The 14,077-nt window shown below is 43.3% G+C and overlaps 1 protein-coding gene across 9 annotated transcripts in view; it reads left to right on the top strand.

The window, feature by feature from the left end:
• UBR5 (ubiquitin protein ligase E3 component n-recognin 5) overlaps nucleotides 1–14,077 on the top strand; it is a 2,447,509-nt gene that overhangs the window by 592,030 nt on the left and 1,841,402 nt on the right. For all 9 annotated transcript variants that reach the window (XM_069621460.1, XM_069621458.1, XM_069621459.1 and 6 more), the window contains one exon: nucleotides 13,122–13,234. In XM_069621460.1, the coding sequence (XP_069477561.1) occupies nucleotides 13,122–13,234 (113 nt within the window). The remainder of the gene's footprint in view (nucleotides 1–13,121; nucleotides 13,235–14,077) is intronic.

Below are 14,077 nucleotides of genomic sequence, written 5' to 3'. Positions count from 1 at the left end.
GGGATTCCAGGGAGGAGTCCAGGGTCGGCCAAGCAGTGCTGCGCAACCTGTTCGCCTGAGGTGAGCCTGGTGAGGAGGTAAGATGCTTAATGTTGAGTTAATGTGATGCTTAATGTTGAGCCTTTGCCACCTCCCGTGGTTGTGCATGTGTGTACTGCTATGTATTCTTTATTCATGAGCATGTGAATCCATGCCAGACCCCATGCTGGAGAAGGAACAAGTTACTTACCTGTAACTGTTGTTCTCCAGCATGGGTCTGGCATGGATTCACATGCGAACCCTCCCGCCTACCCCTCTGCGGCTCTTCACTTGGTCATACTGCCACTTCACGTGCTTCCAAATCTGAAGATGGCTGCCGGAGGCGGTGCTTAGGTAGAGGGCAGTCATTGGCTGTGGTCAGTATGACGCAGAGACCAGTGATTGGTTATTACTACGAAAGACAGATCAGAAACGAAACTGATACTGGTTTTTTCTTTACCGAGGATTCCCAGCCTGACGACGGGGAATATTCATGAGCATGTGAATCCATGCCAGACCCATGCTGGAGAACAACAGTTACAGGTAAGTAACTTGTTCCTTACACAAAATACAAGCATCAACAGTCAAAAAGTGTGACCTAATTGTGTTTTATAAAATTAGCAAGATATTTGAGGAAAAATCGCATCCAAAAAATGGACAATTGGGATTTTTATGGCTAGACTAGGTGAGGAAAATAAGCGAGGCCAGATGTCAATTACAGGAAAGTTATTAAAATCATCAAAGAATTTACCAAAAAGAAGTGTTCGTAAGGGAATGAAGTAAGAGCAGTGGACAAAACAGTGCTCTAAGGTTTCTCTTTGGTTTAATATCCTGCAGAAGCGGCAAATATTTTCTTCTTGTGTAATCAATTTCCTTCTAGCTAGAACATCTAAAGTTGGCCATAGATTTAAACGAAAACGAAGTAGTTTATTACGGAAGGTGGATGATGGAAATTTTAGTAGATAATCCGCAGTGCTCCTATGGGGCTTGTGGTCAAATGTTCTGCGATCAAAGTCCTTATATCGCAAACAATTAGATTGATTGCTGCACCAATCATATTGCAGAATTTTGGTTTTGGCGCGATTTTGGTGAAATAACAATGTGTCAAGATCTACTGATGCGTCCGCCATAGCGTCTAAAGTAAAATTACACCAGCTCTTGGTAAAAGCGGATTGTTGAGACAATAAATGAGACGCCACTTTACCAAGGATATCTGGCTGAGTAAAGGATAGCAAGCATTTTCGTAAGAAGGCACAACATTTCCAAATAACACATGAAAACATCGATACAGACCCCAAGTCAAACCGAATTAGAGGGAGAGGGGTACTGTTCGGAAGATGTAATACTTGTTTCCAAAAACAGGCCTCTAAGTTGTTCCATAATGATACATTTTTCATAGGTAAAGATTCTGCTCCATAAGTAAGCATTGGAATAACTTTTTGCTGATAAAAAATGAGAACAGGTTTTATTGAAAATTTGCCAAACTTACCCAACAGGATTTTAGCTTGTGAAATTAAGGAACGAAGTTTACCACATAGATTTAGTTCGTGGTCAAGACTGGTGACAGATGTTGAAATTAATAGGCCCAGATATTTATATTGTGCAACATCATCTAACACTACGTTGTCTATACTCCAACTGAAAGGTTTAATCTTCAGAGTCTGGTATGCTTTAAAGATAAGTGTTTGAGTTTTAGTTGTGTTAATCACGAGTTGATTATACTTTACATAGATATCTAGACCATTTAATAATTTTTGTAAACCTATTGGAGTTTTTGAAATAAGAACAAGATCGTCAGCATAAAGTAAATATGCAATTTTATGAGTGCCCAAAGAGGGAGCATCTCTCTCGATGTTATTCAGGGTTATTCCAATATCGTAGATAAATAAATTGAATATTATTGAAGCTAGAATACAGCCATGTTTGGGGCCTCTATGAGTGTAAACTTTTGACGTGAGGGCACCCGCCATGGTCAATCTAACTTGCATTGATGTATTAGTATGAAGCAAAACAATTAAAGAAATTAAGGATGATGGACACTTATCGACTAATTTGTTGTACAAAAGCAGACAATCTATTGAGTCAAAAGCGACTCTAAAGTACGCAAAAGCTAAATACAAATTTTGTTTCCTAGCAGCATAGTCAGCCTGGAGCATGTGTAAGGATATAATGTTGGGTATAGTGCCTATGCCAGCAACGAAACCTGCTTGAGGTCGTTGAGATGGATTTTAGATGTCCATTTTCTCAACTCTCTGAGAATAATACAACAAAAAATGTTTGCTGGCGCGTCCAATAGCGCAATTGGCCTGTAGCTCGATGGATCTTTCCTATCGCCTTTTTTATAAATAGGCACAATGATCGAATGAGTCCATGTAGGTGGTAAGGTTTGAGTTTTAATAACCGTAGTGAAAATACTGAACAAAAGTTTTGACCAAAACGCGGGATGAGCTTTAAACATTTTGTTGGATCGACCATCCGGGCCACATGCTCCAGACTTACTAGCGTTATTAATGAATAATCGAATATCTTCTAAGTCAAAGTCTAAATGAAAGTTGTGTGGACGGTTAACTGTTTCTAAGGTGAATCTCCCATCAGGGATTTTATAGAGGTTGGTGAAATGGGTTATCCATTTGTGTTCAGACACTTCATTTGTTTGCGCAACAACTTGATTGCCAGTTGCGGCTCCATTAAGTAGTGACCATGTTCTGGCAACATTTTTACTGGAAATGGTGTTAAGCATCAGTTGGCCATCAACTTGATAGTTTCGCACGATAATACTTGAGCCAGTTTTTGTATTTAGTTTTAATATTAGTCAGGTATCTTATCCTTTTTTCCATGGGCAGGGACATTGCTTCACGTTTTTGTTTCCTATATGCCTTTTTCCGGAGATGTAACTCCATATTAAACACATATAATTTGGGAATGTGTTTCCATATGTTAAACCTGAAGTGTTCGGAATAGTACGAAACGCTTGCATCATGTCTGAATATACTATAGTGTTAGATTTGTCATTGGCACATGCTCTAATGGAGTTATGACTGATACAAGAATAAAAGTTACTCAAAGACTCGGCTGATCATCAGAGTCTATTGCCTGCATTATTTACAGTTAAAAATCCTTGAGGTAATTTATCTCGAGTTTGAGGAAGATGACCGTGATGTGACCATTTAGCGGTCAGTTGATTATGATCACTCAAAGCAGAAGGTACAATCTTAAATTCAACAAAATCAGCGAAAAAAATTGGCATTAGTATAAACATAATCTATGATAGAAAAGGTGTTTCCTCGCTACCAAGTGGGACTAGCGGGAAGATCAGTTGAAAAGGCTCCATTAAGCCTTTGTAAATTATGGTGATTAACAAATTGTAGCCATTTTCTTTTTGGAATTAAGAGATGCAGTTGAGATTTAAATCACCAGCAATTAAAACTTTTTGCACTTCAGTATTCATAGTTATCATATTGAGTGCGTCACCTAAATCTCTTAAAAAGCGTTAGTCAGTGATCCCTACCGGATTCCAATATACGTTTATGATGGCATGTATATTGGAACCAATATGTAACCGAGCCAGTTGAATGTATGGATTGGGAGAGGCCCATGAAGTAAGGACAAAATTTGGATTTTCTTGTATTGCTGTAAGGAGACCTGCTGAGGGTCTACCCCGTAGACTTGTTTTAGCCGGAACAATTAGAACCACGTGTTTGTCCCAAATTGGGCTCGACGTGAGCCAAGTCTCTTGGAGCAATACAAGATGAAATGTGTTTAGAGCACTATTATTGTTCAATAAATGGGAGTGGCCTCTCGAGTTCCAACTGAGTAGAGATAATTCAATGGGGGATTCCGTTAGAGATAGCTAATGTTGACCATATTGCTGAGCTTTGCTTTGTTGCCCACTCTCAGACTTGAATGAGGTTTTACACGTATTTGTAGTGGTCAACTTGGTGTTAAAGAATATAACGCCAGTTCATTTTTTATATCAGTATCTACTGATAAGTTGAAGCCTAGGTCAAAGAGTTGTCTTTTAGCTGACCAGATGATGTTCTGTATGGCTCTGGAGTTCAGCCAGATTCTGACAACATGGAATACAGACGGATTACAAAATTCCACTAGTTCAATATCCTCAGAACTGATATCCTCTAATTCAGGAATGTCTGAAAAAATGGACATTAATGACTGGCGATTCAAGGCATACTGCACATTAGATTTTGGTTGACACGATGGAATCAAAGCATGATTCGCCAGTCGTTTTTGTTTAACAAATTTTGGAAGTGAGTTTTTAGAATTTGGGAAGGTAGAAGTGGTTTCGTTTTTGGGAACTTCTTGTAAGGCAACTTGTACTAGCTTAAGAATTTCAGGAGTACGTTTTGCCAATATTGAGCGGTTATTTTCATCTGCAAGGTCTTGTTTTCCAAAAAGACGAGGAGAGTGCGTGGATGGAAGATTTGGGACAGGATATGATTGATAAACTCACAACTGGAATTTGAGCAGTTTGGGTTTTGGGTATTCGAGTGAGTATTGGTTTAGAGGAAATTACTTCCAACAGACTATTTCCTGTATTTTTAGGAAGGCGTTGTTGGTCCATATAGGGATCTACAGCTCGTTTGATTTCTTGACGATGTGAATCAATGATCGACTGAGTTGAAGCCTTTTCTGTCAATCTACCAGTGCTTTTTATCACAACAGGTACAGCTGAGGAAGTTACACTAAGAGATTTAAAAACATCCGCTTCCTCAATCAAGGCATCTAGAGGGGCATAGGGCGGAATCACTTTAGGGGTGGTCTTAATATCAAAAACTATACGTCGTTTTGCCAGTTGAGTGTATTTTTTTTATCACTGCTGCTGCTGCTGATTGGCAGTTCGCTGGAGGGAGGTGAAGGTGTTTCAGAAAGTTTTTTGTTGCTGAAGGTTGAGTCTTCTTGGGCAATTGAGGACTTTTCTGCTTCTTAGTTGCTTTTTCAACGGCTTCAGAGTTAACATTTCTGTTTTTTTGTGAAAATTGTAAACTGAGTTTTCGATGGCAAAGGTAATATTTTAGAGTTGGATTTATTACAGCATAACTTTGGTGCTGCGTCGTTAGGTGAGGAAGGAAGTGGCTTAATACCTAGAAATTGTGGAAGAGCAGAACGTGGTACAGTGGGCCCATCTGTAGAAAGTGTCACAAGAGTGGTTTGTGATTGAAACAGATTTGGGTACAAAAGTTGGAGCAGTCGGTTTAAGTACCGATACTGGTGGTAAAGGACCCACATTCTTATGCTGTAAGAGTGTACTCACATCAAGTTGCCATGCTAGAATTTTGTCAAATTGTAAGGTTTGAACTTGCAGTTTATCATTTAAGGATTCATGTAGTTTTACTAAAGAATGTAATGCTGTATTCATAATGGTGAGATTTGTGATAATCAAATTCGCACTGGCATCTACAGGACTGTCATGATGTGGCACCACTGGAGAGGAATGTGGACGACGGGGAGTAGGGGCAAGATATGATGCTGCAATAGCGGAACAATTTAAATCGTCTGAAAACAAAACTGGGGTATATGAGTAATTTTGCGGTAAGGCATCAGGGAGTAAATGCTCAGAGATGTTTGACTTACTATTGCTCAAGTCTATTATTGCCGCAAGAGAGCGAGGGGTACATTTAAAGTTTTTTAAGGCCTCGACCGGAACAGAAGCTGGCATATTAATTAGACAAACACTATCAGAAACTGAATTATTGGCAAAGGAGAGGCGCAGGGGAGGTTTAGTACAGGCCTCAGTGTTTTTTTAATGAGAATTCGCATCGGCATGAGAAGGCAGCAAATTTACTTTTGCGGTCTTATGAGAATAGGGCACTGTTTGAAGAGAATTATCAAGTCGATGTACTACTGCAGCTGCTGGGGAGGAGAGAGAGAGGCACTTGTCTGACCGGAAGATTGCCAAAAGAGTGACGGATATCAGCAACAGCTGGCCTCCCGAACCCAGCTTTTTTGCTCCGTACTTCCTTGTCAATCACCGGTGTCGAGCAGTACGCAGTATGTTGTTTAGCACGCCTGTTAGTCAAGGCAGAGTTCAAGGAAGGCTTGAACCCACCTGGGATTAAGGAGGGCGGCATGCCCGTTTTCAATGATGGAAATCTGGCTTGCATTAGAAGATGTGTTAACACTATGATACAGATAAACTTATAAATTAAAAATCAGACAACACCACTCAATTGCTTCAAATGTCTTAAAAGGTCCAATAAATATTTTCGGAACAAAGTGCAAAGCTCACAGAGTGTAACCAAAAGTTAATATGACGTCCAGCCACTTGAGGAGCTGCCAGAGTCCGACTCTCCCCCCTTTACTCCAGTGACGATCCAGATGTGAGGCTGGTGTGAATGTGATGCACCCCCAGTCCGAAGTACTCACGGGACAGGCACAGAACACAGCCAAACAGCTCAACAGCGTCTCCAGCCCTTACTGCCTCCAGGGCTTAACACCGCAAGGGTGGTTAAGCCGGCAATTAAAGCAGGAGATGAGTCACGTGATGTCACGTGACCGCAACAAGACCCGCCTCCTCCAGGAAGCGGTGCGGGAAGCAGCAAGAGCACACGCAGCTCGCGGTGCTGCAGTAATAAGAGGTAAAAGAATAACAACGTTCCTCTGTGTAAGCGCTCCTTGTCAGATCCTTAAAACACCTTTTTAGTGTCTTTTTAAGGTTATCCTCTTTAACAACTTTTTGGCAATAAGTGCCTGTTGTTGCTGGGCTGCCCTAGGGACTCCCTTTTAACTTTCTCCGCCTAACCTTTAGAGAACTACAGTTCTGATGCTTGTCAATCCGCTTAGAATCACATGCTGTGCATATAGTCCGACATCTAGTGATAACAGCAGAGTATTGCATCTCGTCTTTCGAGGATCGAAAGGGGATGTTGACATGGGCGTGCCTGTAACACTATCCCTAATGTGACGTGTAGTGTACCTAAAATCCTTCACGCGTCGAGGTCCTCCAGATTGTTTTTTAGCACCCAACTAGCTGGTCGCATTATGCGGAGCTCTTCCAAAAAATTGCAATATTGTTATATTTCCGACCTCTGTTGTTTTCTGTCACCTCCCCCCTTCAATGGTTGATTCCGGAGACAGCTGAGGACTGCATTTTGACAGCTGGAACTCCGGTCAGCACTACCGACCACGTGGCCGGGTCTTCTTGCTGGCCTAGACAGTAGGGAGAGTGGGGTCTGGGGGTGTTGTATTCTTTCGAAAATGTCTTTCCTTCTCCCTTCTCTTTGTTCACTTGGTTTGTCGTCACACGTGAGATCCTGAGCCATGGACAGGACACCATTTAGATTTTTTCCTTTCTGTAAGGCAAAATTCCCATGGAAAGACCAGCACCGTCGGAGCAAAAATTGTCTTCCCCTCGATCACAACGAGGCGTCCTGTGAGGCCTGTAAGCTTAAAGCAGTGGCCGGGCTACGGTATGTTGCAGGCCGAGGGTAACCACTAGCCTGCCCCCACAGCCACCGTGTGTGACGAGGGCATAAGTGACGACCAAGGCTCCACTTCAAATGCCATTGACCTTATGCAGGAGCTTTCTCACTACAAGCCATCCGTCCCCAGCCCCGACAGGCGCAACGAGAGTCCTGCTATGGGGCATATACATCCCGGTGACAGGGACGCACACGATGCCCACACATAGGACACAACCCCAGGTTCTGCTTCAACGGTTCAGTCGAAGCGCTCCAATGGGTACGTTGGCCAGTTCGGCGATACCTGCCGATTCCCGTGATCGGTAGCCCTCCCCGTAAACGTGTCGGCTGCATGCGTCAGGGCAGTCCAAGAGTAAGGGCGCCAACAACAAAAGCCATGCAACAGTCGCAACGCCTCAGAAGACTGCATCGACGCCACAGCTGGGGCCACTGCGCAACCGCCTACACAGTCCGTACACCTCCCTGTGATGCCGAGCATCAATGATAGTATTGTGAAGATAGTTTCAGCTGCGAAACACAAAGAACAGTCTAAGAACGCGTTGAAAGACACGTAAAAAAAAAGGATGACAAAGATTACTCAAGCCCTGGATCTTTATCTAAGGCTCTAGGTGAGAATTCTCGACATTCTAGGGACGAAGATCTGGAGGAGCCCTTTCCTCCTAGGCCCCTCTGTTTCCTCATCATGGACCAGAGAAAAGTTTGAGGGGTGTATGAACATATTAGAAAGGTTTGTTGAACTTTCTGAAAGGTTTGCTCCAAAAAGGCCTTGTGAGGAGAGCCCTTCTACGCCTGTCCAAATTTCAGAGGACTTTTCATCCACATCATGATGAAGAACTTTTGGACACCACGGATGATGAATTCCATGTTGTTCCATATACACAGGATAATGCCCCCTTTGGTGATCCTGGTGATCCCAATCGGGGATGGGATGACGACCATCTAGTTGATCAACCTTGGGTGTACCCTACCCCTTCCCCAACACTGGAAACCTGATAAATTGTGTATGGACTCCCCTCCCCCCCCCCCCCCACCAGTCCGTCAGCCATCACCTGTTGACGACCAGATGGCGTTTAACGTGATCTTAAAGAAGGCGGCTGAAAACTTCCAAATTTCCACACAGTAGGCAGTGCCAGATTCAAAGTTCATTCAGGACATCCTAAAAGTAAAGCCTTCGGCCAGTCATGCTATCCCATTATTAAATTCAATAAAAAGACGCCTTGCTCATTCATTGTTGGACCCACTAGACTCAAGAAGACCTGCATTTTGAGCCATACCACGCGTTGCTGCGACCTTGCAGGGCTGCAATACCCCAATAACTTGGGACCTTGAAACCTTGTGCGGTGCATGGTGTTTGGATTTCCAAATCCTCCCTCACTTCCTGCCCTCAAAGACAGACTGGAGCCTGGGCGGGGAGTCCAGGGGACTCCCGCTGAAGATAATCGCACAAAGGAATTTCCCGCCCTGGATGTCGGGGGAAGGAACAAACGACAAACACAAAAATGGCAAAAAAAGACCCTTAGCTGCCTTTGATGCAGCTGTGAACACAGCCCGCGGTAAAGGTGCACCAAATTAATACTGTATCACTGCCACCAGCCATTGAAGGTAAGCTTGTCCCTGTAACAGAATTGTTAGTTTTAATGTGAAAAGGGATACATTGTATCTCGCCAGCACTCCACATAAGGTGGGGTGTGCTGGCTTCACAGAATAACATGTAAAAGGGATCCAAAGATTCTTTCTACCCTTGGGAACTGTAGTTCTCTCAAGGTTACTTAACAAAAGTTAAGAGGGGAGCCCCTAGGGCAACCTACCAACAGGCACTTATTGCCAATAAGTGGTTGAAGAGGATAACTTTAAAAAGACACTATGGAGAGTCCAAAAAAAATTATACCCATAAAGAGTAAAAGATTCTATGAGTGTGGAGAAAGGTTCCCACTCACTGAGGTATGAAGGAAAAATATTCCACTAGTAAAGCAAAAAATTTCTCGGGTTGACCCAGGTCGGGGTGATTTACCAGTTGTGAAAATCTTACCTAACGGGTGTCTTCTGTGAAGCTCCTGGACCCTCCTCTAACTCTAAAAGTAAAATAATCACTTGTTTTCCCAGTCTTCCTAAGGAACTCTGACTTTTGCTAATTAAGAACCTATCCTGACATTGCCTGTTGGACACTAGATCCTAAGCACTCCAATCCGCCCCCCCGCCCCCTTTCTGCCACTGAGCTGAGAACACTCATGTTCCAAGAAATAAGGGAAATACTTTTAAGGGATTGGGCCTTTTGCCTAGAAAAGAGAATACGTGTTTAAACGTTACTTACTTGGAAAGGAGTTGGTTGGTTACTAACTCTTAAGAGTCACTAAAGTTCTTACTTACCTTGGATGTGTGATGCACTATTCTCAAAAGTATGTTTAACATCTTTCTTTCCTTAGAAACCGTTTTGCCATTCTAATAGAAAGTAGAGGTAAAGGTATATTACTCACCTGTGGTTTGGTTGTGCCTCTTCCAAAATGTGTGGGTTTTACCAGATTATTCCTGTTAGGGTAAATGTATGAGTGTCCCCAACTGGGTCTTGCTTCCCCTGACTCTTACCTACCTAGAATAACTGAGTCATTCAGTAAAGTGTAACCTTGGGTTTTGCTTTCCCTGTGCTGTTTAGACAGACACAAAGAGTTAGGGTTATACCTGCCCCAGGTTGCCAATAGCTCCTTGAAAATGTATATGGGTTTTACTTACCTTGAGTAAGCTGCGTGTTATCACAAAAGTAGTTATAGGTTTTTACTGTACCCAGAATAAGTGTTCTACTATTCACAAAATGTACACTGTCCAGTTGACTTATGTGATTTGTTACTGAGCGTCACTGTACAACTGGTAGTGTCTTCTACCTTTGAATTACTCCATTGTAATCGAAAAGTAACTATTGTTTATTTAGGTGTGACCTATGCTGAATTTGTATTTAGAGGCTTGACTTCCCTAGATCTGTCAGGTGTTACAAAACATGTTTATGCTTTGGTATGTGAACCTTCAAGCATAGTGTTTTGATAATTGTGACTACATATGTGATATAATACATATTTACACCTAGATGTCTTGGGGCCTACTTGTATTTAAATAAAAACATATATTTTTTAAATACATAGCGTTTGTGTTTCTTTTTACCATTTGTATTAGAATTTCATTTGTACAGATTCTACAGCCCTCTCTCCCTCCTAAGATAAGCCTGGCTGCTCTGTCTACGCTACCAACAAACACGGGTGGTACAGCCTTATACTAAAAGTGGAGTCTTGTACTGCCTCAGGTGAATGGTTTTGATGAAGTTGGGTAGAACTTCCGAAAACTGTCCTAAGTGTAGAGACCAAACAAAAATGGTATAAGCGTATGTGCTGCCACTAGTCCACATATTTACAAGTACTGTAACCACAAAGTTACAAATATGGGGACACAGTGTCCCAAACGCTCTTCAGTGTAAGCCGATGTGCGCAGGAAAAATAAGCAGAGATTTTTAAAATAAAGTTCTGCACTGGCAATAGGGACTGACCCGTGCCTCCAAAATGGATGATTAGGAAGACAAACTAAAAGACTTCACTTGCCCCCCAAAAGTCAGAACATTTTCAAAACAGCAAAAGGTTGTTTTTTCCGTTGGTGTCTAATAGAGGGAAAGCTGCTTAAAGAAATGTATAAGTTACTCACCGTAGTGACTAACGTACAACATAGCTTCCGGCACAGAGCCAATCGCAATTCAAGGAGGGATTGGCAGAGGCCAAGATAGTGGCACAGGACTTTATGGAGTCCACCTTGGCCCACATTGACACCTCTGGCCATGCCATCTGCATTGCCACAGACATGCGAAGAATGGCCTGGCTCTGTGCTACGAAATTCAACCCGGATGTCCAGGAACGCATCTTAGATCTTCCGTTCGAAGGGGATGACCTCTTTCACTCCACAACGGACGAGGAGCTGGACAAAAACAGCTCACAAACATCCAAGTCTTTATCCATCCTGACAAAGACTATGGCCAAAACGTACACCCAGTCACAGCAGTGCTCGGACAATGGGCATACATAGAGGGTTCTGGGGCTTCCTAGAGCGGAGCTCCAGGTAGCCTAACCGTTCGCCAACTCAACATCTGTGCAAACAAGAGGGGTGGGGGGGCGAGCAAGGGCTTTTTCCAGTCCCCCTCCTCCGCAACAGCCTCAGAGGGAAAGAAGGCATGATGTGCCCCTCCGGGTCCACTTGTCCCCAGTGGGGGGCAGGCTTGCTCTGCATGCAAATACCTCCCCTCTCGAGCGCTTGGTTCCTCTACCTCCAACTCCCTCAGGGTCAGTCATTTTTCAAAGAAACGAGCTGGGGGTAGATCTGTCTTTGGCTGGGGCCTCCCTCTGGAACAGCCTCCCTGCCACTCTAAAACTTTAGGTGAACCATCTCCGGTTCCGGAAGCACCTCAAGACCTTCCTCTTTTCTTCTGCCTTCGCTCCCCCTCTCCCTGCTGATCTGTTCTCTCTTGGCACCGTGCACCTGGCCTCCCTCTGTCTTCCGGGCCCAGGTACCTGCTCACCCTGCCACCCTCCCACACTTCCTCCGGGTCACCCCTTGCACTGGGGCCTGTATCTGTACCCATACAGCCCCACCCTTTTTCTTCCTGCACTTATCAGACCTACCCTGTCTGCTGCCTTAAACCTAGCACTTGCAAATTGCTGGCTGCACTACCACTATTTGTTGCCTTTATTTATTTATTGTTATTTATCTGTTTCTACTCTGCTTCGCACTTTCCACTTCTATCCCCTTACATGCATTCTCCCCCCTCCCATGCACTTGCGCATTCTCAATGTCACTGGGCCTAGTAAGATTGCTGTTTTGTTCTCCCCTGTTCCCCTCCCTTGCATGGTCGCGCTCTGAAATACTTGTGTACGAGCGAGATAGAAATAATATATCAATATCAATGCACATTTCTGGCGCCAGAATTTTGTGGACCCCTGGATCCTCTCTGTAGTCTCCACAGGGTACCGCCTCCCTATCCCAGCCTCTCCTCCCCTCCACTCCCACAGGTTGGGACAGCAACTCTTTTGGTGGAGATCCAGTCGCTCGTCGAGAGCCAGGCAGTGTAGGAAGTCCAAGCCTCCCAGCGAGGCTTTGGCTTTACTCCAGGTTTTCGCCATTCAGAAGAACCAGGCGGACCTGAGAGTTGTGCTGGAACTTTCCACCCTCAACCGCTCCCTACCTTTGGACGCACCTCTAAATTTAAAGGGGAAGAAGGCTTTTTCTGGTGAAAAAGTTTCCGTCTCCCGTCCCTTGGAAGGGGACGCCCATGCAGTATGGAGGAAAGGGCACAGGACTTGAGAGTAAATCTTTCATAACATGGGGGAAAAAATAAAGTTCAGCAGACTCTGAATATCAACCAATGATATTTTCTACCTTACATCCCATCCTTCACTCCACTCAATCACTCGTCTTTCTCAGGGTGCTCGGCAGGTTACACTTGTGCTCCTCAATTTTATATGCATATGCGAAATAAAAATGTCTACTAGGATTCTGTTTTTCAAAAATCTTTTAATCTCTGGATGATGCCTCAGCTGATGAGTCATTGTCAAAGATGAATAACTTTTCTAACAATTACATATATTTTTCAATAGTGTAATAGGTAGTTTTTCATCACTATTTTATTTTTATTCTTTACAGAGCGTCGGCGTTCTACACCCGCACCAAAGGAGGAAGAAAAGGTGAATGAAGAACAATGGTCACTAAGAGAAGTTGTGTTTGTGGAAGACGTCAAGAATGTTCCTGTTGGCAAGGTTTGTTAAATTGTGGGATATGTATCCCTTTGATAAGCTATTCTTGTTTACAGATCATGTTAGTAGTTCAGTTATGTATGTTTTACTCAGGTTATCCACAACCTGGTTTCCTCAATATATCTGCCCCACAACCTGGCAACTTGATTTCTCTAAAATTTAACTTACACTCCTAGTGGTAAACCTCAGCAGTAGAGGTTTAACTCTTGACAGGAGAGCAGGGTGGTACTTGTAATATTCAATAAAGGAATATCCACACGTTAAAAGTTTGAAAAATGTCTGTCTCCAAGTAAGTCGACGGTTAAGCAGGTTATCAGTGATCCACTTTGTAAAACCGAGTTATTGTAGTGTCTTTGTTGTGGACCCTACTAGATATTGTCACTGGACTAGTGCAATTTGAGCCAGGGACCACTGGGAACCTATATGGGTTCTCTGATCACTTCAGCTCCAATATTAGCGAACTGCGATTAATTCATTTTTAGAGCACAATATTACGTATAGGTACAAATCAAAAATGTCTCCCTTAGCAGTGTTGACACTTTTGGATAACTTGGAAAGTTAAGACAGAGCAAGTCTCTGGTTTGATTAAGTTTCCGGCGGTGAAAAAGACAACTTTTATACACAAAGGTTGCCTATGGAGCTAATGGAGATTATGCTGTGCGGCAGACTAGTGACCTGATGCTGGTTTATGGTTCAATTGTCTGTCTCAAAGCTGATTACCAGGAGATGCAGGCAGCAGAAATGTATCTTAGTGTTTGTGTCTCAATCCGAGTCCCTAAGACTCTAAGGTGAGTGAGAACCAAAGGCATTCTGTAGTGTTCCATGTGTTAAAATCGCGGCAAAAAT

The sequence above is a fragment of the Ambystoma mexicanum genome, chromosome 5q (assembly GCF_040938575.1).
Source record: "Ambystoma mexicanum isolate Mex_15411 chromosome 5q, UKY_AmexF1_1, whole genome shotgun sequence".
In the NCBI taxonomy this organism is placed as follows: Eukaryota; Metazoa; Chordata; class Amphibia; order Caudata; family Ambystomatidae; genus Ambystoma; species Ambystoma mexicanum.
Note: the sequence above shows the minus strand (reverse complement) of the source record. Positions and strands in the feature narration are given on the sequence as shown.